This window comes from Elephas maximus, chromosome 8 (genome assembly GCF_024166365.1).
Source record: "Elephas maximus indicus isolate mEleMax1 chromosome 8, mEleMax1 primary haplotype, whole genome shotgun sequence".
Taxonomy (NCBI): Eukaryota; Metazoa; Chordata; class Mammalia; order Proboscidea; family Elephantidae; genus Elephas; species Elephas maximus.
Genome location: NC_064826.1, coordinates 14,717,455 through 14,743,256, shown reverse-complemented (window position 1 = coordinate 14,743,256; position 25,802 = coordinate 14,717,455). Strand labels below are relative to the sequence as shown.

The 25,802-nt window shown below is 37.7% G+C and overlaps 1 protein-coding gene across 11 annotated transcripts in view; it reads left to right on the top strand.

Annotated features, from left to right (window-relative positions):
* The window catches only part of AGBL3 (AGBL carboxypeptidase 3), a 91,221-nt gene that overhangs the window by 30,142 nt on the left and 35,277 nt on the right, over positions 1-25,802 (top strand). For 10 of the 11 annotated variants that reach the window (XM_049893349.1, XM_049893348.1, XM_049893351.1 and 7 more), the window contains 4 exons: positions 482-644; positions 11,726-11,852; positions 15,877-15,977; positions 16,403-16,515. In XM_049893349.1, the coding sequence (XP_049749306.1) occupies positions 482-644; positions 11,726-11,852; positions 15,877-15,977; positions 16,403-16,515 (504 nt within the window). Of the gene's footprint in view, positions 1-481; positions 645-11,725; positions 11,853-15,876; positions 15,978-16,402; positions 16,516-25,802 lie in introns of those variants that run through there. The other variant, XM_049893352.1, reaches the window with a different exon arrangement.

Here is a 25,802-nt window from a genome sequence, read left to right as displayed (position 1 = left end):
GAGAGGAAGTGAGACTTGAGGTCAGTCTTGAAGGATGGAGCGGGGGGATCGTTTTTGCAGATACAGAGATGAAGAGAGAAGATATTCCAGTCAGAAAGTAGAATCTACATGAGAGATTCTACGTTGTAATGGGCAAAGACCAAAGTGAACTGTTTTCTATGTACCACAGAAAACCAGATAAAAAAGTAGAGGGATCCTGGTGGAGAAAGTCATGGAGTAAAGTTAAAAGGTGTATTTGGGCCTTATCATGGAAGGCTAGAACACTTAACCTTTACCTATAATCAATAGGAATTTATTGAAGGTTTTAAAAAAATTGTGTATTAGTGATAACATGCAGTATCGACGAGAAGAGGGAGAAATGAAATGCTAGGATATAAGAAACTGTTTCTTTGGGTATTGCACTCATAGAGGCATAGTTGCATTCATAGAAGAAAAACGTGGAGGAAAAAATTTGGTAACTTACTCTTTTTCTTCTTGGTAGATTGATGGAGAAACGAGAGGTTATTTTGTACTGTGACCTGCATGGCCATAGTAGGAAGGAGAATATCTTCATGTATGGCTGTGATGGTAGTGACAGATCAAAAGCGTTATACTTACAACAACGCATCTTTCCACTTATGCTGAGCAAAAATTGTCCAGATAAAGTAAGCGCCTTTTAAGATTTTAACTTTTCCTTTACTAAGTGTTGCCCCTGTGGGGCAGTGGATGGATAATTCTATTAAATAAATTGCTCTTTTATTTTGAGGGCTTTATACAATTAATCATAAGAAAGCAACTGTGTGGAATGTTTAGTAGGATTTTATGAAATAATCAGTATTTCAAAAATCAAAATTAGAATGAAAAAAGAATAAGGTGTATTATTATATTTCACAGACTGTAAAAATGTTGGAGTCACTTATTTACCATGATGTGGAAATTACTTTAGGCATTCTTTAGAAAAAATACCTAAAGATTTTAACATAGCAGAGATAACTCCTGTAAACTTCCCCCAAGTTCTCCACCAGCCAATTCACTTATAGAGGACTTTTTGGGAAATATAAGTTGTCCTCTGGGGATAATTGGGAGCCCTGGTGGCACAGTGGTTACGAGCTCGACTGCTAACCAAAAGGTTGGCAATTCAAATCCACCAGCCACTCCTTAGAAACCCTATGAAGCAGTTCTACTCTGTCCTATAGAGTCGCCATGAGTTGGAATTGACAGCAACGAGTTTGTTTGTTTGTTTGTTTGGAAATAATTGGGACTCGAGAACGTAAAAAGGAAAGGATGAGCTGGTAAGAATAGTTATTTACTGGCCCCTGGACACCCTTTTAGCTCAGTTATGAAGTCACTCCCGAGGTTCACCTTTCAGCCAAAGATTTGACAGGTCCATGAAACAAAATGAGGCTAAAGGTGCACACCAGCCCAGGGGCAAGAATTAGAAGGCAGGAGGGGACAGGAAAGCTGGTAATAGGGAACCCAAGGTGGAGAAGGGAGAGTGTTGACATGTTGTGGGGTTGTTAACCAGTGTTGTAAAACAATACATGTGCTAACTGTATAACAAGAAATTAGTTTGTTCTGTAAACCTTCGTCTAAAGTACAATAATAAAAAGAACGAGTAGTTATTTACGAAAAAGCACATGTTTGTTGCCCAAATAGGATTCATTCCCTCAGAAAATCAGGTCACAAAGAGCAGCCCCATTCCCGAATCTATCCTAATAAAGTTTACATTGTCAGTGCCCTTAAATATAGCTTACTACTTCTATAAAATGGTCCCCTATTACTAAAATATTTTAACATTGGGGCTGTTGGCATAGTTCTTTGGATCTTAGATCGCTAATCTTTTGTGGTCTTAGATGAAATGGACCAGTTCCTCAAAAACCACAAGCAACTGGCCTGCAGTTAAAACAGGTCTTCTGTGGAGTATAAAGGCCAGTTAAAGATACAGAGACTTCTATTCCTAGGTTTTCTCTTGTCTTTTTTACCAAAATCGCTTTGTGAAAGTACACAGTTATAATTGGAAACTTCAGATTCCTCTCATAGGAATCTACTACTAGTAGAAAGACAATAGGCAAGGATATATCCTTATGTAAACTGGACGTCATCAAAATTAAAAATTTTTGCTCCGTGAAAGATCACGTTAAGAGAATACAAAGGCAAGCCACATACTAGAAGTAAATATTTGCAATTGCATATCTGACAACTTGTATCCAGAGTAACTGAAAGTAGGAAAACAAACAACTCAATTGAAAAATGGTCAGTAGTCTTTAATACACACTTCATCAAAGAGGATTAAAAAAAAAAAAAAAAAACCCATTGCTGTTGAGTCAAATCCAACTCATAGTAACCCTATAAGACAGAGTAGAACTGCTCCATAGAGTTTCCAAGCAGCGCCTGGTGGATTCAAACTGCTGACCTTTTGGTTAGTAACCGTAGCACTTAACCACTATGCCACCAGCGTTTCCAGCCAAGAGGATATATGATGACAAATTAGTACATTTAAAAAGTTTAACATAATTAGCCATTAGGAAATACAAATTAAAAACATGAGATCTACTACACATGGATGGCTAAATTAAAAAATACAATCATAAGTGCTGACAAGGATATGGAACAACTGAAACTCATACTAGAACAACTGAAACTCAAACTCCACTTTGGAAAATAGTCTGGCAATTTTTTATAACATGTTCTAGAGAAAAGACACTCCAACTCTGTTAAAGTAAAATCAAAAGAGATTTATTGAAGCCAGAATACCATTGCAATGGGACATCACAATCTCAGGCTAAAGCTCACAGATCTCAGGGGGGAAAAAAGGAAAGTCACAAGTAATTACAGTGCTGAAGGGGGAAAATAAAATTACAATATTCTGATTGGTTTACAGTAATAGGGTCAGTCAAAGGCAGGACAAAGCATAATTTTTAATGTTATTGGTTACGTGAATACATTGATTGGCTAAAGGACCTAAGTGAAAGACATGGGCCAGGAGGGGGTTTCATGTTGGTTACAAAGCAGTGACATGACGGGTATTTTCAGAAATAGTTTGTTAACAATTACCTTGCTCAGAGCACTAGATCTCTGGAGGAGAATGGAAACAAAGAGTTTCTATGATGTACTGCTTTGCCCAATGCATCAGAAAACTGGAGGAGACTGAGATCAGAATTTTCCATGAAGTGTTCATATTCTTTAGCCTAACCACAAAGAAACTCATTTCCTTAACAATAGTAGGAATTGGTTCCTAGGCAACAGAGGTAGAATCTGGGGAAGGGTTAAAATTGAAGTGAAAGCTTATAGAGAGCTCTTAGAGCTAACTCAGTCCTTTTACAAACAGGTCAGATACCCCTGTTTTAATTCTATATCCCTTATCATTCCCTCCTTTTAATCAAGAATTTAGAAGAATATCCTTTGATCAACTTAAGAATTAGTTTCTTCTGCATGGACTTGACTTCAAATTGTCATGGGTTTTATTACTTCTTAATGGCCACTTGAACCAGCAAGCATTTAAGACCCCAAATGCCACACAATAAAAGTGGCTGGGCACCACTACATATTTTTACTTTCCCATAAGGGAGTTCTCATCTTCAGGGTGAGCTGATCTCATGTCACCCACAAAGGAGTAACTCATCTTCTGCAAGGTTTTTCTGGCAGTTGGGAAGCTTTGATTTTTTTCACCATGCTATTGCTGAGCAGCCATCTTCAGTGATCTTAGTTTGGGGAATAGATAGCATGTGGCCAAACTGAAGAAACAGCCTGATCTACCTTCAAATGACTAAGTCATGAGGCTTCTCTAGTTTGGGTTCTCGAATGCATTGTTGATATACATAATTCTCTGAGCATGAGATGAAGTGGGGTTTTCAGTTCCTATCGTAGATGCACATCTTATAACATATTTTATAATTCCAACAAAAGGAACAGTTATTATTAATATAATTAACCCAATTTGCAACAAAGATCCTAACCAAGAACCTACACTATTGGGTAGTCCACTGAAGATATCAAAAAAGGATGGTCAAGTCAAAGGGTATATGGAATATAACCAAACTGCTTTTTGCTGGCTCTTGGCAATATCCTGTTCAACTTCTCCAGTGGTGTTAATCCAAGAGCAACATGAAGTGTTGCCAATGGTGCATACTCCTCCTTGTTGAGCTAAAAGGAATCCCAGAACTATTCTATAGTCCACTACTACCTTTGACAAGGATTCTAAACATTTTTGTTGTGCAACCATTCCATTGGCCACGTCATCAGCAGTTTGACCCATAGTGGCACATAGATTGCAAATGGACTGTTCTAATTGTGCAATTCCAAACCATGGCACAGTACTGTGTAAAAAGGACTATCAACATCCCAGGGAATTAGCTATGGGGATTATTCTGGAAAACAAGTTCTCTATTCTGTATGGACATTAGTTTTAAATCACTGTTCCAAAGTGCACTGTCATCATATGCATGGATACTCATGGGAACTCCTAGGGTCCCTAGAGTACATTGGCCTAGCATATTCCAACCATCTAAACATGGCAAATTCAAGTATAGGGCCAATCATCTGAGTTATTCCTAAAGTTAACTCATCCCCCACATAAGACAACATATCCAGATGGGGCACATAACACACCTGTACTGGTTTGAATATTAAGAAATGAGATGGAATGTTCGGCCCTATCAAACCAGTTTGCAGTTAATGAGTCATTACAAATGGATAATCCTCCAAAGTCTAGTGAATCCAGGCATTGGGCACAAACCAGGAGATTTGGATTCTTTCTAAGACAGTTATCTGCTACTGTTGGGTAATACTGAGCATCATTCATTTAAAAATTGCATGGAGTGGATAGAATAAAACATTCTAACTATCAAAGGGTGAGACTGAAACAGGGAGCTTATTGATAAGTTGATAATTCTGGAAGTAGCTGTAAATTGACATGAATAGCCCACTTAAACAGTCCTTCAAAACAATAGTAAAATTAGATGTGAGCTTATACTCTAAGACTGGTACAGTGAAAGGATCAGTATGATCTTGTGTAGACCGAGGGGAAGAATGACATACCCAGCATTCAGTTAAATTGCTAGGACTGGCTACTGATTGAGTTAATTTGATAAAAGCATTTTCTTGCTAAGCAATAGAAAAAGGAGACAGTAATGGTATTAATATAATAATAGTGATCATAATTAAAACACAAAGACTAAGAAAAATAATACCTTAAACATCCAAAAATAATAAGTACACCTGTAATTACTAGACTTAATCCAAATATTTCTAAGGGTTGGATAACTGTTTACCAAAAACCAATTCTAAGTGTATATTGTAAATACAAAATGGCTAAAAGTAAACCTAGCTAACAATATAGCACAAAGTCCAAATGCTTCAGCTACTTGCATAATCTTGTTCCATGATTTTGGGTAGGTGGTTCACTCTCGTTGTCATATGCTTTTCGTCCAGGATCCTGTTTAAACTTTAAGTCCCTGAGTTGGTAGGAGCCACATGAGCTTCCTTTACCTGAGACAGGTGGCTCCAAGCTTTAATCCTCTGTAATTTAGCAGCACAGGGGTTTGTTAGCTGGTGTCTTTTCTTTCCAATAAGCATAATCCCCGTGTACAACATCAGGTGCTTTAATCTGTTTCAGGGTCTAATTATTAAAGCTTCTTTTAGCAAAGAGACTTTTTCTTTTGCATTATAAAGCAAAGCTTGACAATATTTCAGTAAACTAGTCTGTAAAAGATTAGAATCATTAAAAGCTAAACCATACAACAGATCCATGAGCTTCCTGGTAAAAATTTCAAAAGCGTTCAATTAATGGGGCCCAGAGAGAGTATCCATTAAATTTAATAAAACCAAAGGGAGAACTTGATCCCAAGATAGGCCAAAAGAGGAAGTTAGTTTTGCTAATTGAGTTTTAATAATACCGTTAACTCGTTCTACCAGTTCCGAAGACTGGGGATGATAAGGACAATGAAGCCTTTGAAAAATTGGAAAAATTGAGCAAATTTCCTTAATGACTTGGCCAGTAAAATGAGTGCCCCAAACACTGCAGAGAGTCTTAGGGGCACCCCAACTTGGCATAATATTTTCTGAAAGTTTCTTGGCTACAAAGCTGGCAGTTGCACACCTGCTGGGGAAAGCCTCAACCCAATGTGAAAATCTACAAACTGTAACAAGAACATATTTATAGCCATGGGAAGGGGGCATCTGAACAAAGTCAATTTGCCATTCAAGCATAGGCCCAGTTGGCAAAGGATATCGACCTGGAGGGAGGCAATAAGGTTTGCCGGGATTAAATTGAGAAAGGCAGGGCACCGTCTTGCTTTTTGATATGCCACCTCCCAAAAATGTCCCCAATGATATTTGTTTGCTAATTCCAATAATTCACCTCATGGTTATGTTTATGAATATCTTGACTCAGTGGAGGGTGTAAGGATTTAGGCATCACCAACTTGCAGTCAAGGGCTAGTCCCTCTCAGTAATCTATATCCCAGTTTAGTTGACAGTGCTGTTGCTTCCACACATGCTTTTCACTTTTTGGAGGCATAATCTGATGGCTTCTGAGGTAATGCCAGGTAGTTCTTGTAGGGGTAATTCCCTCAACTAACAAATCCTCAGTAACTGCTGGCTAGCATGGTGAACAGGCTTTACAGGGACTATCTGCTTCCATTCCAACCACAGGAGCTTGGACTAAGTGGGGAGAGTCTAATATTGGAGTTTGGAGAGGATTCTCAAAATCATAGTGAAACACATAGTTATGGCTACTGAGCAAGTTGCCCAAAAATGTTGATTCAAACTGTGGCTCAGCTCATCAATTTCCATAGGTCCATAAATGTCTAGTAAAACCTTGACCATAGGAACATCCAAGCACCTTGGATTGAGCTGCCTCTGACTTGGTCCAGTCCACAGACCAGGAACAGAGTCGTGAATACACCCAGACTGAGTCCAGGAGGTGACTTCATCATCTGGGGCCAACTTTAAGTAAGTGGCTTAAAAAAAAAAAAAACCTGTTGCCATCGAGCCAATTCCAACTCACAGTGACCCTATAAGACAGAGTAGAACTACCCCATAGAGTTTCCAAGGAGTGCCTGGTGAATTCGATCTGCTGACCTTTTGGTTAATAGCCATAGCTTTTAAGCACTACACCACTAGGGTTTCCAAGTGGCCGAGGAGGCCATAATTACTTGAGTATCAGAATCTTGGTCAAAATATTCCATCATTCCATCCTTTGGGGCTTGATTAAGTAGGAAGCCAGAAGCTTCTTGCTTGGCCATGGCATCTGCCAGGTTATTGCCTTTAGCCTCTTCAGTTTGGGGTATGCCTTTTGGCTGATGAGCTTGCACTTTATTGCTGTTTCTGAGGGTATCAAAAGGATTTCTAAGAAGTCAACAACTGAGGGACCATTTTAATTTGGGTCCCAGAAGATGTTAGAAACCCCTCTGAAACCATGCCTCAGGTCCATGTAAATTGTTACGGATTGTCCAGAAGCCAGTTTGAAGGCCCTGGTGAATGCAATGAATTCCCCTTGCCATGCTGAAGTAACTTCGGGAAGGGTGCCACTTCCCAAGACTTCAGTGGATGTCATGGTGGCATATCCTTCTTGGTAATGAAAACTAGAAGGATCTGGCTTAAGATAAGATCCATCAACAAAAAGAATTAAAGAGGGACTAGGGAGAGGGGTTTCTTATAAGTCTTGCCTGGCAGTTAATAGTTGGTCTGCTAAGCCAAGACAATTGTGGGTAATAGTATAACTATCTTCTGGAAGAGGCAGTAAATTGCAAGGTTCAAGGAGTTAACTGTCCATAACTGGACATTGGAGGCAGCCAAGAGAAGAACTTCATAAGAAGTAAGTCTGCTGGCTGAAAAGTGTTGAGTTAAAGCAGAATTCAAAATGAGTGCATGAGGACATAAACATCCAGAAATTTCCCAAGCACTATGTGTGATGTAACATCCATTAATCTAGCTGTTGCTGTGACTGCTCTATGGCAGGTAGAATATCCATGAGTGACTGGATCTAACTGTAGGCTATAGTAACTGACAGGTCACTGCTGAAATCTGTGGTTTTGAGTAAGAACCCCAAAGGCATTCCTGGCTGTCTGTAGAAAAAATCTAAATTATAATTAGGAAAACCCAAAGCTTAAGTAATGAGTAGGGACTCTGTTAACTTAGACACAGTTTGGATGCCTTCTTCTGATCATTGAATGGGGTTGGGTGCAGACCCCTTTAACAACTGGTATAAGGGTTGGATCATTAATGAACAATTAGGAATCCATGCATGGCAGTAACAATAGAGACCTAGAAATCCTCTTAATTGCTTCTTTATCAGGGGGATAAAGAGGGCCATATGGCTTCCTTTCTCTTGGGGTCTATGAAGACCCCGTGGGCAGACAGAGATAATGTGCCCTAAATATTTTACTGGTGGTAAAGCTAATTGCAACTTTTCTCTGAACATTTTATGCTCTCTAGTTGCCAAATGGAGCCCTAGTGGCTCAGTGGTTAAGAGATTGCCAAATGGAGCCCCAGTGGCTCAGTGGTTAAGAGATTGGCTGCTAACCAAAAGGTCAGACCAGGCTCATAAGCCTCTGCCAAAATTTTAAATTCTTGGTTAAATTTCTCAGAATCTTCACATGGGTTGGAGAACTCTTTAACAATGGCATGATGCTCTGCTTTAGACAAGGAGGCTAATGTAACCTCAGGATGTCATACTCTAGGTTTGGGGTATTTCACCTTAAAAGGCATTTCAACTACGGGGCTAGCTTCAACCAGAAGTTTGGCCCCTTCTTCAATCTCTTCCTCCTTCTCATAAGGAAGTCCTAACAAGGCATTATCAGAAGGGGAAGGCAGAGAGAGGGGTAGATAGGAGTAGCTGCCAGAAGGTCAGATGAAACAGGCTTAGTAGCAGGAGGAGGACAAGGAGTTTCAACTGGCAAAGGAACAGATGCAAAACTTCGATTTTGCAATTCCTTAATCAGTTCTGCTTGTCTTGATAAAACATCTTGCAGTGAGGCAAATTTACTGTTATTTTGTCTCTTGGAGGCATCCAGAAAACAATAAAAATAGGCCTCCCACTCGTTCTGGGTAATCAGGCAGCCTTTATCCTCTAATTTACTGTGCAGAAAAGTTAATTCAGTGAGCTCAAAACTGCCATAATATACCCATTGGTCAGTACTATTTTCTTTGGTAATTGCATACAGCTGTTCAAGATACTGAACTGCATTGGTAACATAATTCCTGGCCATTATAAAGTGGGAGTTCCAGAGGAGAATCCGCTATAGTCCTTAGAGGTGGCATTCCCCATCTTACCAAGCACCAACATGTACCAACAAGAAGGTGTGCTAAAACAAATTCACCCAAAGATTTAAAAAAAGGTTTTGTGAGGAATTGTACTTTTTATTCACTAGATGGCAGACTCATCATGCTCCAAAATGTTCAAACTGTGAATGGAACCAGAAACAAAGGGCCAGAACTTCAAAAGTCACACTCAAACTTTGGCACTTTCAGAGCTTGACAAAAACCTAGCAGAGGCTTTGCCCTGTGCTCTTGTGGATCATAGGACCCAAAAGCACCATAGTAAACAGCTATTCACACTGCAAGTTAGTAAACAGAAAACAAAGATGAGCATGATCACACTGAACAAGATGCAGCCAATAGAAGCACTCATGTAATGCACCTGAAAACAAACCTCCTACAAGCTTCTGCAGAGAAGGTAAGGGTGGAACACAAGCCTCCAACAAGCTTATTTAACCATGAATGAAAAAGCAGGAGTCGAGAAACAGCTTCAAAAATCCCCACAAAGACACACCGAGAATATTCAGGGCTAGATTCTTAATGTTTTTAGATTCTTAACATAGCTGTGCTGAAATGCATGGAGCTCCTTTTCAGGAGCGCTTACCTCTGGACAGTCCTGACAAGTTTGAAAAAAGTGAGGGTGAAGGGGTATGCAAAGGGCCCTTGGCACCTGAGTCTGGTTTTTCAGCTCCTGGAGTCCTCTGGGAAAGATAACTCCAAAATCCTGCCAACTCCACCATAAATGTTCTAGAGAAAAGACACCTCACCTCCATTGAAGTAAAATCAAAAGAGATTTATTGAAGCCAGAATACCATTGAAATAGGAGATCACAAAATCTCAGGCTGAAGCTCATGGATCTCAGAGGGAAAAATGAAAGTCACAAGTAATTATAGTGCTGAAGGGGGGACATAAAATTACAATATTCTGATTGGTTTACAGTAAGGTCAGTCAAAGGAGGGACAAAGAAGTATAATTTTAACATTATTGGTTACGTGAATACATTGATTGGCTAAAGAACAATTGAAAGACATGGATCAGGAGGGATTTTCATTTTGGTTGCAAAGCAAAGACATGACAGGTATTTTCAGGAATGGTTTGTTAATAATCAACTTGCTCAGAGCATTAGATCTCTTGAGGAGAGATCCTCCATCAAGTTCCCATGATGTATTACTTTACCCAATGCGTCAGAAAACTGTAGGAGACTGAGATCAAAGCTTTCCATTAGGTGTTCATATTCTTTAGCCTAACCACAAAGAAACTCATTTCCTTAACAATAATAAGGGTTGGTTCCTAGGCAACAGAGGTAGAATCTGGAGCTTCTAGGCAGCATTTAAAATCTAGGTGAAAAGTTATAGAGAGCTCTTAGAGTTAGCTCAGTCATTTTACAAATAGGCCAGACGTCCCTGTTTTGATTCTATATTCCTTATCAAACACTAAACCTATGCTTACCATAGGATCCAGCAATCCCACTCCAAGATATTTACCCTAGAGAGATGAAAACTTACATTCACATAAAGCCTGTACACAAATTGAAAGCCATGGGATCAGGAGTGGGTTTCAAAGCTTTGTTGGTTACAAAGCTCTATTGATAATTGACAAAAACTGGGAACAACCCAAAATGTTCTTTAACTGATGAATGAATGAACAAACCTTAGTACATCCATACAATGAAATGTTACTCTACAGTAAAAAGGAACAAACTATTGATATACACAACGTGGTTGAATGCCGAAAGAATTCTGCTAAGTTAAAGAAGCTAATCTCAGAAGGATACACTTTGTATGATTTTATTTAGATGACAATCTTGAAAAAACAAAACTATAATGACAAAGCAAAGCAGATCAATGATTGCTGGGGTTAGGGGTCGGGGGAGGATGTGACTGCAAAAGGATAGCAAAGATGGTTTTTAGGAATGCTGAAACTGTTCTGTACCCTGAATGTGCTGAGGGTTATGCCAATCTGTACGTGTGTTAAAATTCATAGAACTTAACACGAAAAAAGTCAATTTTATTGCATATTAACTTAAATTACAAAAAAAAAAATCTTTGTAGACACTGTTATCTAACAGTCTTTCAGGGCAGCTTTCTAGTGGTCTTTCATATGAAAATAGAGAACCTTTATAGCTGGAAATCTACAACATTAATCTTCACTCCTAAACATGTTAAAACACCTTTCTAAAACTTTTTAAAAGTATAAGATCTTATTCCAACACGATCAAGAATTAGTAATGGTTTTGAATATATATGTTACATATAGATTTAAACAAAGTAAAATTTATTGTTAGGATTAGAATTTGTAGCTATCAGTAATGTAAATATGTCATCCTTAAAAATGAATTTTTTTCATTGATCAGGAAATGAAAATCAATTTCTGAAGCTTTAGTGAGCTTACTGCTTTTTCACGATTATTATTTGTCTTCAGCCCAACTAAGAAAGACGTATTAGTTACCAGAAAACCAACGGGCCTCATTGTATGTGCTTCTTTTCAGTTTTCATTCTCAGCTTGCAAGTTTAATGTTCAGAAGAGCAAAGAGGGAACAGGGAGGGTGGTGATGTGGAAAATGGGAATCAGGAACAGCTTCACCATGGAGGCCACTTTTTGTGGCTCTACTCTAGGTAAGGGCAAGTTTCTTATTCCAGCCACTCGAAGTTTTAAACAAAAGATATATTTAAAATATTGTAGTGTAGAAAATTTGATAGCAAGTACTTTCTTTCCATTTAAATACATACTGACATTCAATCAATTCTGTAAAAAAGAATGAATAGATAAACTCCCACTATATGATGGCCTAGTCTGGACTAAGTCTTAGACTAAGACAAAGTAGGAAGAAGGACCTAATGGTCTACTCCTGAAAAAATTGGCCAATGAAAACCCTATGAACAGCAGCAGAACATAGTGCCGGAAGATGAGCCCACTGGTTTTAAGGCACTCAAAATCTGATTGAGGCAGAGCTGCCTCCTCAAAGTAGAGTCAGCGTTTATAATGTGGCTGGAGTAAAGCTTTTGGGACCTTCATTTGCTGATGTGGCATGACTCAAAGTGAGAATGGACAGCTGCAAACATCCATTAATAATTGGAACGTGGAATGTATGAAGTATGAATCTTGAAAAATTGAAAGTCATCAAAAATGAAATGGAACACATATTGATATTCTAGACATTTTTGAGCTGAACTGGACGGGTATTGGCCATTTTAAATCAGGCAATCATATGGTCTACTATGCCAGGAATGACAAATTGAAGAGGAATGGCACCACATTCATCTTCAAAAAGAACATTTCAAGATCTATCCTGAAGTATAATGCTGTCAGTGATAGGATAATGACCATATACCTACAAGGAAGACCAGTTAATATGACTATTATTCAAATTTATGTACCAACCACTAAGGCCAAAGATGAAATTGAAGATTTTACCGACTTCTGCAGTCCGAAATTGATCAGACATGCAATCAAGATACATTGATAATTACTGGTGATTGGAATGCGTAAGTTGGAAACAAAGAAGGATTGGTGGTTGGGAAATATGGCCTTGGAGATAGAAACAATGCTGGAGGTCACATAATAGAATTTTGCAAGACCAACAAATTCTTCATTGCAAATACTTTTTTTCAACAACATAAAGGGTGACTATACACATGGACCTCACTGGATGGAATACGCCACAATCAAATAGACAACATCTATTATGGAAAGTGGTAATGGAGAATCTCTATATCATCTGTCAGAGCAAGGACACCAGCCAGCTGCAGAACACAATTGCTCATCCGCAAGTTCAAGTTGAAACTGAATAAAACAAGTCCATAAGAGCCAAAACACAATCTTGAGTATATCCCACCTGAATTTAGAGACTGTCTCAACAATAGATTTGACGCATTGAACACTAATGACCAAAGACCAGATTAGTTGTGGGATGACATCAAGGACATCATACATGAAGAAAGCAAAAGGTCATTAAAAAGACAAGAAAGAAAAGACCAAAATGGATGTCAGAAGAGACTGAAACTTGCTTTTGAACATAGACCAGCTAAAGTGAATGGAAGAAAGATGAAGTAAAAGAGCTGAACAGAAGATATTAAAGGGCAGCTCAAGAAGACAAAGTAAAGTATTATAATGAAATATGCAAAGACCTGGAGTTAGAAAACCAAAAGGGAAGAACACGCTCATCATTTCTCAAGCTGAAAGAACTACAGAAAAAGTTCACACTTCAAGTTGCTATATTGAAGGATTCTATGGGGAAAATATTGAACGACAAAGGAGGCATCAAAAGAAGATGGAAGGAATAAACAGTCACTTTTCCCAAAACTATGTGTTAACTTTCTACCATTTCAGGAGTAGCATATGATCAAAAACCGATGGTATTTAAGGAAGAAGTCCAAGGTGCACTGAAGGCAGTGGCAAAAAACAAGTCTCCAGGGACTGACAGAATACCAATTGAGATGTTTCAACGAACAGATGGGACTCTGGAAGTGCTTACTCGTCTATGCCAAGAAATTTGAAGACTGGAAGAGAGACGTATTTTTGCCCATTCCCGAGAAAGGTGATCCAACCAAATGTGGAAATTATCCAATAATATCATTAATATCATTTGCAAGTAAAATTTTGCTGATGATCATTCAAAAGCAGCTGCAGCAGTGTATGGACAGGGAACTGCCAGCAATTCAAGCCAGATTCAGAAGAGGACGTGGAACTAAGGACATCATCGTTGATGTCAGACAGATCTTGGCTGAAAGCAGAGAATACCAGAAAGGTGTTTATCTGTGTTTTATTGACTTTGACCGTGGAAAGGCATTCAACTGTGTGGATCATAACAAATCATCGGTAGCATTACAAAGAATGGCAATTCCAGAACACTTACAGTGCTTATGTAGAACCTGTACATAGACCAAAGGCAGTCGTTCGAACAGAACAAGGGGATAGGATACTACATGGTTTAAAGTCAGGAAAGGTGTGAATCAGGGTTATATCCTTTCACCATCAATCTATATGCTGAGCAAAAAAATCCAAGAAGCTGGACTATATGAAGAACGTGGCATCAGGATTGGAAGAAGACTCATTCACATCCTGTGATATGCCGACAATAGCCTTGTTTGCCGGAAGCAAAGAGGACTTGAAGCAGTTACTGATGAAGATCAAAGATTACAGCCTTCAACATAAAGAAGAACAAAAGTCCTCACAACTGGACCAATAAGCAACATCATGATAGAGAAAAGATTGAAGTTGTCAAGGATTTCATTTTACTTGGATCCACAATCAGCGCCCGTGGGAACAACAGTCGGGAAATCAGATGACCCATTGCATTGGGCAAATCTGCTGCAAAAGACCTCTTTAAAGTGTTAAAAAGTGAAGACGTAACTTTGAGGATGAAGGTGTGCCTGACCCAAGCCATGGTATTTTCAACAATCTCATATGCTTGCAAAAGCTAGACAATAAATAAGGAAGACCGAAGAATTGATGTCTTTGAATTACAGCGTTGACAAAGAATATTGAGTATACTATGGGTTGCCAGAAGAATGAACAGATCTCTCTTGGAAGACATAAAGCCCCTTAAAAGCAAAGATGGCATGACTTCCTCTCATGTACTTTGGACATGTTATCAGGTGGGACTAGTCCCTGGAGGACATCATACTTGGTAAAGTCGAGGGTCAGCAAAAAAGAGGAAGACCCTCAACAAGATAGATTGATGAAATGGCTGCAACAATGAGCTCAAACATAACAATGATTGTGAGGCTTGCACAGGACTGGGCAGTGTCTTGTTCTGTTGTACATAAGATCTCTATGAGTCAGAACCGACTCAATGGCACCTGACAACAACAACAACATATGATGTCTCTGTTTCATCATTTCCTTTCATTTAGAAGGGGAAGTTTTAGCATATAGGTAGAATACTCTTATTGGTGTCATAAACTAATCTTTGCTTGTTTTTGCTTTTTCCTTTTTTTAAAGGAGTTCCTACAGATGACTCTAATGATTAAAATAATGTGCATACTTAAACTACCTGGTAGAAATGTTTTTAATGGATTTGCTATTTGCAAAGCAAAATAGAGAGATTATTTTATAAACTTTTATTGAAATGGAAGCATTTGGTTCCCTGAACTAAAGTGTGTTTGTAGTCCCATTTAAGAAATCTTTTAGGCATATCTAGCATAACTTTAAAACAGTTAGAAAACTCTATATTACGATAAATGTTACCTTATCAGAAAATGTACCAACTCAAAGGAAGAAATCCACACAGGTCATTTCTGCCTTTTTTTTAAAGGAGAAACTTCCTTGAAACTGATGTAAGATTATTCATGATATTGAAAACAGTTTTTCTTAAAATTTTTTACCAAGTTTTGCTTAAAGGGATTATTTGGGCTGTTTGTAACTGATAACCAAGCATTCCATAACTGTTTTGAATTTTCTTCTGCCTCACACCATAAATTAATTCGAGTTAAATCAGCTTTGATGGAGCTGATGGAGAGGGTATGAGAGAAAGTAATCAGCTGCTAGATAATCTGCCCCAAAGAAGAAAATCAAAAGGGGAAGATATGGAATCATATCAGAAATTTTGTTTATGCTCTTTTCTGCAACGTAGGCCTACCCACTAAGGAGAAATGGTTAACTGATCCTCAGGGGTGGATAAATGTATTGATGTTTCAGGTAACAAACGAGGCACTCATTTCAACACAAAAGACTTGGAGTCAATGGGATATCATTTTTGCGATTCTCTCTTGGACTACTGTGATCCCGACCGGGCCAAGGTAAGCAAAGTCTGTTCGGGTGTGTGTTAGACTCCAGCCTGCCTGTGGACTTACGCCAGTTTCTTCCTTTTGATATCCTAAGAGAGTTTGGGGGTGGGAGGGTTGGTACTTGATGAAGGAGCCCGGTGCCACAGTGGTAGAGCACTCGGCAGTTAATCTAAAGGTCAGTGGTTCAAAACCAGCAACCTCTCCATGGGAGAAAGATGTGGCAGTCTGCTTCGGTAAAGATGACAGCCTTGGAAACCCTGTGGGGCAATTCTGCTGTGTCCTATAGGTTCGCTATGAGTCGGAATCAACTTGATGGCAGTGGGGTAATGGGTACTTGATGCCCAATAGCTATTTTTCCAGGTGTCTATAAATAGTCAATTGCTTTAATTAAGAAATAAATTTATTTTAAAATTAACTCACTTGTGATTTTTGTCTAGTATTTTCAATGCCTGAAAGAATTAGAGGAAATGGAGAAGCGTATTAACTTAGAGAAAATCTTTGATGATTCAGACACATCTCTGGTAGAAATTACATTGGATCTAGAGTCTAGGTAAGTCAAGACTATGAAAGTGATGTAATTTTTTGTACTGTTTTCTATGCTGTTTATAATAATATTAGAATATTATTGTCAGTTTCAACTGCAGATTCCAACTATAGGTGATGGAAATTTTTTTCATGAACATTAGTTGGACCAGACCTCACTAATAAGACTTTTGATTCATTCATTTATTCAAGCAGTATTGAGTACCTACAATGCACAGGGTACTCCAAGACAGTTTCAAAATTGTTTATAATGATGACTTTACTCACAGAGAGCTGACGCTTTTATACAGATGACACATAAATGCTATTAAGGTAGGATATAATAAGTGTAAAATTCAGTGCTAAGGGGATATTGTTGGAAGAAGAAAGGTACTAATTTTAGTACAGTTCCTATAGGAAAGGCAGGATAAATTGTTGATTCTTTCCCTTTATTTATAAATTTTCCAACTTTGACTTAGTGACCTTGCCACCTCCAGTGGTGACTAATAAGTTTGTTTGCAGATGGAGAGTATCATTTTGAACTCATGGGTTTGTTTATATTTGATGTGTTCTAATCAGTCTCAGCCATTATTCTCCTGATGTTCAAATTTTCTCCTGTTTGTCCAGTCGGAGAACCTCAGAGTTGCCTCCAGTGTCTTTTTGACATGATTTTGGTAGTCTTTGGTAACTTCGAGCCCATGATAAGATTTTCTAAGCTATTCTTGTACATTTCTTGCACCAGAATTAGAATACAGCATTTCTCCAAGAACCTCTGGTTCCTTTTAGTGAAAAGTAGTATTTAGATAATACAGCCTGGATGGTAGTTATTGCTTCTAGGCTTTTTTCAGGGTATTGAGCTAGGACATATGTATTTTTAGGCAAAAAAAAATACAAGTTCACACTGATATTTCCAATTCAAATGTAAGATGATAGGGTTTATTCTGCCTTAACTCTACCCTTCTTATTTATACCTCTTTTCTGTTATGCTGAAAATCTTTGTTCCTAATTGCATTAATGTAAATACTTACTTGCTTTATCCTGCAATATACCCAGAATATCGTTACCAACAAAATGATTATTGAATGCGGCTTAAGATGTTTTTGTAATTCTTTTTAGCCTTAGTATATATCCCACATGGAATATACAGTCAAATTCTATTTTAAAGTATTAAAAAAGGAAAAGGAAGTCATTTCTCTGTGCAGAGAAAATTTCTCGTGTGTACCGATTTGACAGTTAAGTTCCTTTGTTTTTGCTTGTTTTTAATTTGTAAGAATGACTTCTCCCTCCTTTTGATTACTTTTAAAATTTCCTAATTATCTAAAATATTTACATGTTAAGAAATTCAAAACTGTGTAACAAGGAATATTCACAGAAGTCTTGATTCCATCTCAGTCTCCCTACCACCCCCACTGCCCTCCATGTTTCTTCCCTTGCCCTATGGGTAACCATTTTCATTAGTTTTTTTACTTATCCTTTCCTTGTTTCATTTTGAATAAATGAGTGGGTAATTATAGCTGTTATACCACCCTTATATAAAAGGTAGCACACAGCGTTCTGGGTCTTCTTTTTCTACTTATTATAATCTGGAAATGACTATGTATTATCCATGTGTAGTGATTTACCCAATTTCTGCGTAGCACTCCGAGATGTGGATGTACCATCATTTCCTCAATCTGCCTTCTGTTGACAAGCATTTGAAAATCACTTACTTTAAAAGTGGTTTTAAATCATGACAAAAGATAGAAATGAGATTGTCCTGGAGGTTTTTATTGTAAGAATAAATAAAGAAATTATTGAGTTTGTCCTGCATAAACTCTTTTAGTTTATTCTAAGGTAGTCATGCTAAGGCATGTGCATAAGACCTCAAGACATTTATCTGTTTAGCATTGAAGAATCAGAATTGACAATTACAATGTTAGTTTAAATGTTAGAGTCCAAATCTCCAGACTTCAGGCTTTTCCCTTTAATGAGTGGTCTCAGAGGAGTCTTAACCATCCCTCGAACTCAGAGGAGATCCCCTGTAAGTTAGGGTCCAAGGTTGGTTGCGGTGTGCAGGCTCTCAGTCTTCAGACAGAAAGGCAGAGGGACCCGTTGCTTCTGTCTTCTTCTCTGAAAATGAGCAGAAATCCACGGGTTTGTATACCATGTGCACTGTCATATTTAACTATCATTGGTATGCTTTATTGCCAAGGAAGGAAATTGTTGCATGACATACTTATATTTTGGTAATTGATAGAGATTTGAATTGTTGCCAGTTACGGCATGACATATGTATGTTCTTGTTAACTACAAATGTTTCAAGGCCAAACTGATTAATTAAAATTTAAGGGAATTGTTCAGTGACATATTTATGTTTTGCTAATTTATAGAGATTTTATTTATTAGAAATTAAGAGGGTTGTTATATGACATATTTATGTCCTGGCCTACTTTATTCTTCACATCTATTATCTATTCCCAAGGTCAGAACAACTTTCTAATAGCTTATATTTATAGTTTTTAATAACTTATAGTTAATAGAGAACATTATAGAAGTATACATGTTTCTAACTTCACAGCATAAGGGACTTACACATAGATGTTTAAAAGCATGACAAAAACATCATAACAGTGTAAAAAGCAGTATAGACACATACATAATAGTGAAGTGATTTGAGAACATCACAAAAATAGAGATCAAATAAAATAGTGTATAAAGAAATCCTTTGTAACTTGGTACTGTAAAATACTATATAAATAATATCAGGTGTTATCCATCTAGAATAGCTTTTAAGAGATTCAGAACTTTCTGCAAAATTGAGACATTAACTTAGTTTTCAAGCTCCAGTATGCCCATCCGAAGGAGTCTGCAGAATGGTTTCTGAGGTTGTAGAATTATTCCATGTTGGCTATTTCTCTTTTTGGAAACTTCATCACATACAACACAGCATGAAGGCAGTGTCATTCTTACATGTGCAAAGATATTACAAGTGTGCTACTTAGGCAGGTCTTCCTTTTGAAAAAGGCAACTGATAACCACCACCTAATTTCTGTGGAGATTTCAAAAGACAGTTTCTAAACACTGGAAGAAGTCAGCATGTAGAAGAGAGAAGGCGTAGCTTCCTTCTGTACTTGAGAGAACATGGCCAACTAAGACCACTGGGTGCAAAATATGTGAGGCAGATTTTCAGTCCAGGAGAAGGAAGATCTCTGTAATAATAAGAGCTAACGTTGAGATGGGTTACTGGAGATAGTGAGTTCCTTGTCACTGGAAATGTTCAGCCACGGGAGTTATTAAAATAATTCCTATACTGTGAGAAAGACTAGACTACATTTTTTTGGGGGTTATGAATTATAAGGTTCTGATGGATACCGTCTAACTTGGCAATATACATGAAGCTGATAAAAATCTTCAGTAAATAGGAAATATGCATATAAAGTATATGCTGCTATTCAAAGTCTTTGAATTTTTTAGAAAAGTAAGTATAAATTAAGTAGAAAATATATTATTATAAAGCAAGTAGGAAAATAGAATTCTCATTGTAGGCTTCGCTACTGTTCCTGTCATAAAGTCAAGACTAATATTAACAATGGGATATATCCATTACAATTAAAATAATGTGTTCAGATTTTTATTTCTTTCATAATTCTGGTTACCTTCATTCATGGCAGCATAGGTGAAACACATCAGGTCAGATTAAGAGACTCTTAAGTTTCTGATCCTATGTTGCAGCCTTCTATATAACTGTAGGAATTTCCATATCACAAAAGGAGAAATCAAGGCCTACAATGAGTCAAACTCAGTCCAATCCTCTTGCCTCTGGCTCTCTGTAGCTGGATCTAACATATAGAAAAAATAAGTTAAAATGGATTTCCCAGGAAGGCCACTATTGTAAGCACACTGTAGCTGGGTCTGAGAAGTAAAATTTTTTTAATTCAGTGGGTCTTAAGTTGTGAGTGCAGAGGGGCAGTTTGCCAAATAAAATTTAAATTCCTCTTATAGCTGCTGCTGAAAAAGGAAAAATAAATGTGTTTCAACGTAAGGAAATGCAGAAGTTTTTTGGTTTAAAAGCATTGATGGGTTTTCTAATTTGCAATGGAAAATCCCTCCTTCTAAAGAATGCAATATTTAGTGGCACTAGGACAAACAGCAGTTAAGTAGCTTACAAGGTAGTCAAGAAAAGAAATAAAAAAGCTTTAAAAAGGATCTGTGCTTAATGACAAAAGATCTTCTAATGCACATTCAATCAAAACTACAGTAAATACTAGTTAGGTAGTTTCTTAGCCAAAAAAAGGAGAAGAATTTAGTGATGGAGAAATAATACAAATATGTTTAAGAACGTGAGTATGTGTGTATACATCTTATTGTGTATATAAAACCACACATGCACACTTGTATGTGTTTGTTTGTTTTTAAAATACAGCCCGGAAATATTTTCTTTCCGGAATTGGCTCTCAAGCAAAAAATGTTGCCCACCACTCCACTACACAGTTGCAATTAGATTTCTGTGTGACTTCTTTAGTCTCAACCTACTCTGTTTTGTGTGGCCCTGGATTGCCTTTAAGCAGGATGGAAATGAAGCGATGTAAAAATAATGAATTTTTTTTAATTTTTGTTGTGCTTTAAGTGAAAGTTTACAAATCAAGTCAGTCTCTCACACAAAAACTTATATACACCTTGCTACATACTCCCAATTGCTCTCCCCCTAATGAGACAGTCTGCTCCCTCCCTCCACCCTCTCTTTTCGTGTCCATTTTGCCAGCTTCTAACCACCTCTACCCTCTCATGTCCCCTCCAGGCAGGAGATGCCAACATAGTCTCCAGTGTCCACCAGACCCAAGAAGCTCACTCCTCACCAGCATCCCTTTCCATCCCATTGTCCAGCCCAATCCCTGTCTGAAGAGTTAGCTTTGGGAATGGTTCCTGTCCTGGGGCAACAGAAGGTCTGGGGGCCATGACCACCGGGGTCCTTATAGTCTCAGTCAGACCATTAAGTCTGGTCTTTTTACAAGAATTTGGGGTCTGCATCCCACTGCTCTTCTGCTCCCTCAAGGGTTCTCCGTTGTGTTCCCCGTCAGGGCAGTCTTCAGTGGTAGCCAGGCACCATCTAGTTCTTCTGGTCTCAGGCTGATGTAGTTTCTGGTTTATGTGGCCCTTTCTGTCTCTTGGGCTCGTAATTATCTTGTGTCCTTGGTGTTCTTCATTCTCTTTTGGTCCAAGTGCGTTGAGACCGATTGATGCATCTTAGATAGCCGCTTCCTAGCATTTAAGACCCCATGCGCCGCTCTCCAAAGTGGGATGCAGAATGTTTTCTTAACCGATTTTATTATGCCAATTGACTTAGATGTCCCCTGAAACCATGGTTCCCAGACCCCTGCCCCTGCTACGCTGGCCTTCGAAGCATTCAGTTTATTCAGGAAACTTCTTTGCTTTTGGTTTATTCCAGTTGTTCTGACCTCGCCTGTATTGTGTGTTGTCTTTCTGGTCACCTAAGTAATTCTTATCTACTATCTAATTAGTGAATACCCCTCTCACCATCCACCCCTCCCCCTTCTCATAACCATCAAAGAATATTTTCTTCTCAGTTTAAACTATTTCTTGAGTTCTTATAATAGTGGTCTTATACAATATTTGTCCTTTTGCAACTGACTAATTTCACTCAGCATAATGCCTTCCGGATTCCTCCATGTTATGAAATGTTTCACAGATTCATCACTGTTCTTTATTGATACAATTTATTTATCCATTCATCCATTGATGGGCACCTCGATTGCTTCCATCTTTTTGCTATTGTAAACAGTGCTGCGGTGAACATGGGTGTGCATATATCTGTTCGTGTAAAGGCTCTTATTCCTCTAGAATATATTCCAAGGAGTGGGATTGCTGGATCCTGTGGTAGTTCTATTTCTAGCTTTTTAAGGAAGCTCAAAATTGATCTCCAAAGTGATTGTACCATTTTACATTCCTACCAGCAGTGTATAAGTGTTCCAATCTCTCCACAGCTTCTCCAGCAATTATTATTCTGTGTTTTTTGGATTAATGCCAGCCTTGTTGGAGTGAGATGGAATCTCATTGTAGTTTTGATCTGCATTTCTCTAATGGCTAATGATCGTGAGCTGTTCCTTCATGTATCTGTTAGCTACCTGAATATCTTCTTTAGTGAAGTGTCTGTTCATATCTTTTGCCCATTTTTTAATTGGGTTACTTGTCTTTTTGTAGTTGAGTTTTTGCAGTATCATGTAGATTTTAGATCAGGAGCTGATCAGAAATGTCATAGCTAAAAACTTTTTCCCAGTCTGTAGGTAATCATTTTACTCTTTTGGTGAAGTCTTTAGATGAGCATAGGTGTTTGATTTTTAGGAACTCCCAGTTATCTACTTTTTCTTCTGCATTGTTTGTAATGTTTTGTATACTGTTTATGCCATGTATTAGGGCTCCTAATGTCCCTATTTTTTCTTCCATGATCTTTATCATTTTAGATTTTATATTTAGGTCTTTGATTCATTTTGAGCTCATTTTTGTGCATGGCATGAGGTATAGATCTTGTTTCATTTTTTTTTTTTTTGCAGATGGATATCCAGTTTTGCTAGCACCATTTCTTAAAAAGACTGTCTTTTTCCCCATTTAACTGCTTTGGGGCCTTCATCAACTATCAACTACTCATATGTAGATGGATTTATGTCTGGATTCTCATTTCTGTTCCATCGGTCTATGTATCTGTTGTTGTACCAGTACCAGACTGTTTTGACTACTGTGGCGGTATAATAGGTTCTAAAATCAGGTGGAGTGAGGCCTCCCACTTTGTTCTTTTTCAATAATGCTTTACTTATCCGGGGCCTCTTTCCCTTCCATATGAAGTTGGTGATTTGTTTCTCCATCTCATTAAAAAATGTCTTTGGAATTTGGATGGGAATCGCATTAAATCTATAGATCGCTTTTGGTAGAATAGACATTTTTATAATGTTAAGTCTTCCTATCCAAGAGCAAGGTATGTTCTTCCAGTCTCTTTTGGTTTCTGGCAGAAGTGTACTGCAGTTTTCTTTGTGTAAGTCTTTTACATCTCTGGTAAGATTTATTCCTAAGTATTTTATCTTCTTGGGGGCTACTGTAAATGGTATTGATTTGGCGGTTTCCTCTTTGATGTTCTTTTTGTTGGTGTAGAGGAATCCAACTGAGTTTTGTCTGTTTGTCTTATATCCTGATACTCTGCTAAACTCTTCTATTAATTTCAGTGGTTTTCTTGAGGATTCCTTAGGGTTTTCTGTGTATAAGATCATGTCATCTGCAAACAGAGATACTTTTAACTTCTTCCTTGCCAATCTGGATGCCCTTTATTTCTTTATCTAGCATAATTGCTCTGGCTAGGACCTCCAGCACAATGTTAAATGAGAATGGTGATAAAGGGCATCATTGTCAGGTTCCCAATTTCAAGGGGAATGCTTTCAGGCTCTCTCCATTTAGGATGATGTTGGCTATTGGCTTTGTATAAATGCCCTTTATTATGTTGAGGAATTTTCCTTCTATTCCTATTTTGCTGGGAGTTTTTATCATGAATGGGTGTCGGACTTTGTCAAAGGTCTTTTCTGCATCAATTGATAAAATCACGTGATTCTTATCTTTTGTTTTATTTATATGATGGATTACATTAATTGTTTTTCTAATGTTGACGATCCCTGCATACCTGGTATGAATCCCACTTGGTCATGGTGAATTATTTTTTTGATATGTTGTTGAATTCTATCGGCTAGAATTTTGTTGAGGATTTTTGCATCTATGTTCATGAGGGATATAGGTCTGTAATTTTCTTTTTTTTTTTTTTTTTTATGGTGTCTTTACCTGGTTTTGGTATCAGGGTTATGGTGGCTTCATAGAATGAGTTTGGGAGTATTCCGTCCTTTTCTATGCTCTGAAATACCTTTAGTAGTAGTGGTGTTAACTCTTCTCTGAAAGTTTGGTAGAACTCTGCAGTGAAGCTGTCCGGGCCAGGGCTTTTTTTTTGTTGGGAGTTTTTTGATTACCTTTTCAATTTCTTCTTTTGTTATGGGTCTGTTTGGTTGTTTTACCTCTATTTTTGTTAGTTTAGGTAAGTAGTGTATTTCTAGGAATTCATCCATTTCTTCTATGTTTTCAAATTTGTTAGAGTACAATTTTTCATAGTAATCTGATATGATTCTTTTAATTTCAGTTGGGTCTGTTGTCATATCACCCCTCTCATTTCTTATTTGGGTTTTTTGCTTCCTCTCTTGTTTTTCTTTTGTCAGTTTGGCCAATAGTTTATCAATTTTGTTGATTTTTTCAAAGAACAAGCTTTTGGTCTTGTTAATTCTTTCAGTTGTTTTTCTGTTTTCTATTTCATTTAGTTCTGCTCTAATTTTTATTATTTGTTTTCTTCTGGTGCCTGAAGATTTCTTTTGTTGCTCTCTTTCTATTTGTTCAAGTTGTAGGGATAATTCTTTGATTTTGGCCCTTTCTTCTTTTTGGATGTGTGCATTTATTGATATAAATTGACCTCTGAGCACTGCTTTCGCTGTGTCCCAAAGGTTTTCATAGGAAGTGTTTTCATTCTCATAGGATTCTATGAATTTCTTTATTCCATCCTTAATGTCTTTTATAGTCCAATCTTTTTTTGAGCAGGGTATTGTTAAGTTTCCAAGTGTTTGATTTCTTTTCCCTGCTTTTTCTGTTATTGATTTCCACTTTAATGGCGTTGTGGTCAGAGGAGATGCTTTGTAATATTTCAATGTTCTGGATTCTGCTAAGGCTTGCTTTATGACCTAATATGTGGTCTATTCTAGAGAATGTTCCACGAGCACTAGAAAAGAAAGTATACTTGACGGCTGCTGGGTGGAGTGTTCTGTACATGTCTACGAGGTCATGTTGGTTTATTGTGGCATTTAGATCTTCTGTATCTTTATTGAGCTTCTTTCTGGATGTCCTGTCCTTCACTGAAAGTGGTGTGTTCAAATAATGAATTTTAAGAGCTAATGATACCCCTGAGAGCTAGGAATCTGCTGAATATAGCACTTATTCATTCATTTATTAACCAATATTCTCTGAGTGCCTACTATGTGCCAGGCACTATTTTCACTCTGGTGGTACAGCAGTGAGCCAGATGGATGAAAATGCCCACTTCTCTGAAGCTTACACTCCATTGGCCCAACTTGTCATCTCTCTCCATACATTCAACAAGAAGACCTCTGCTTCTAAGCTGTCTGAACATCCAAACATTTAAACCTCTGTTTGCAAACAGCCTTCTTATTATAAGAACTATTTCTACCAATTCCAATATGATTAAAAAAAAAAAAATTAAAAGCAACAGTTGAAATTTAAAAGTGC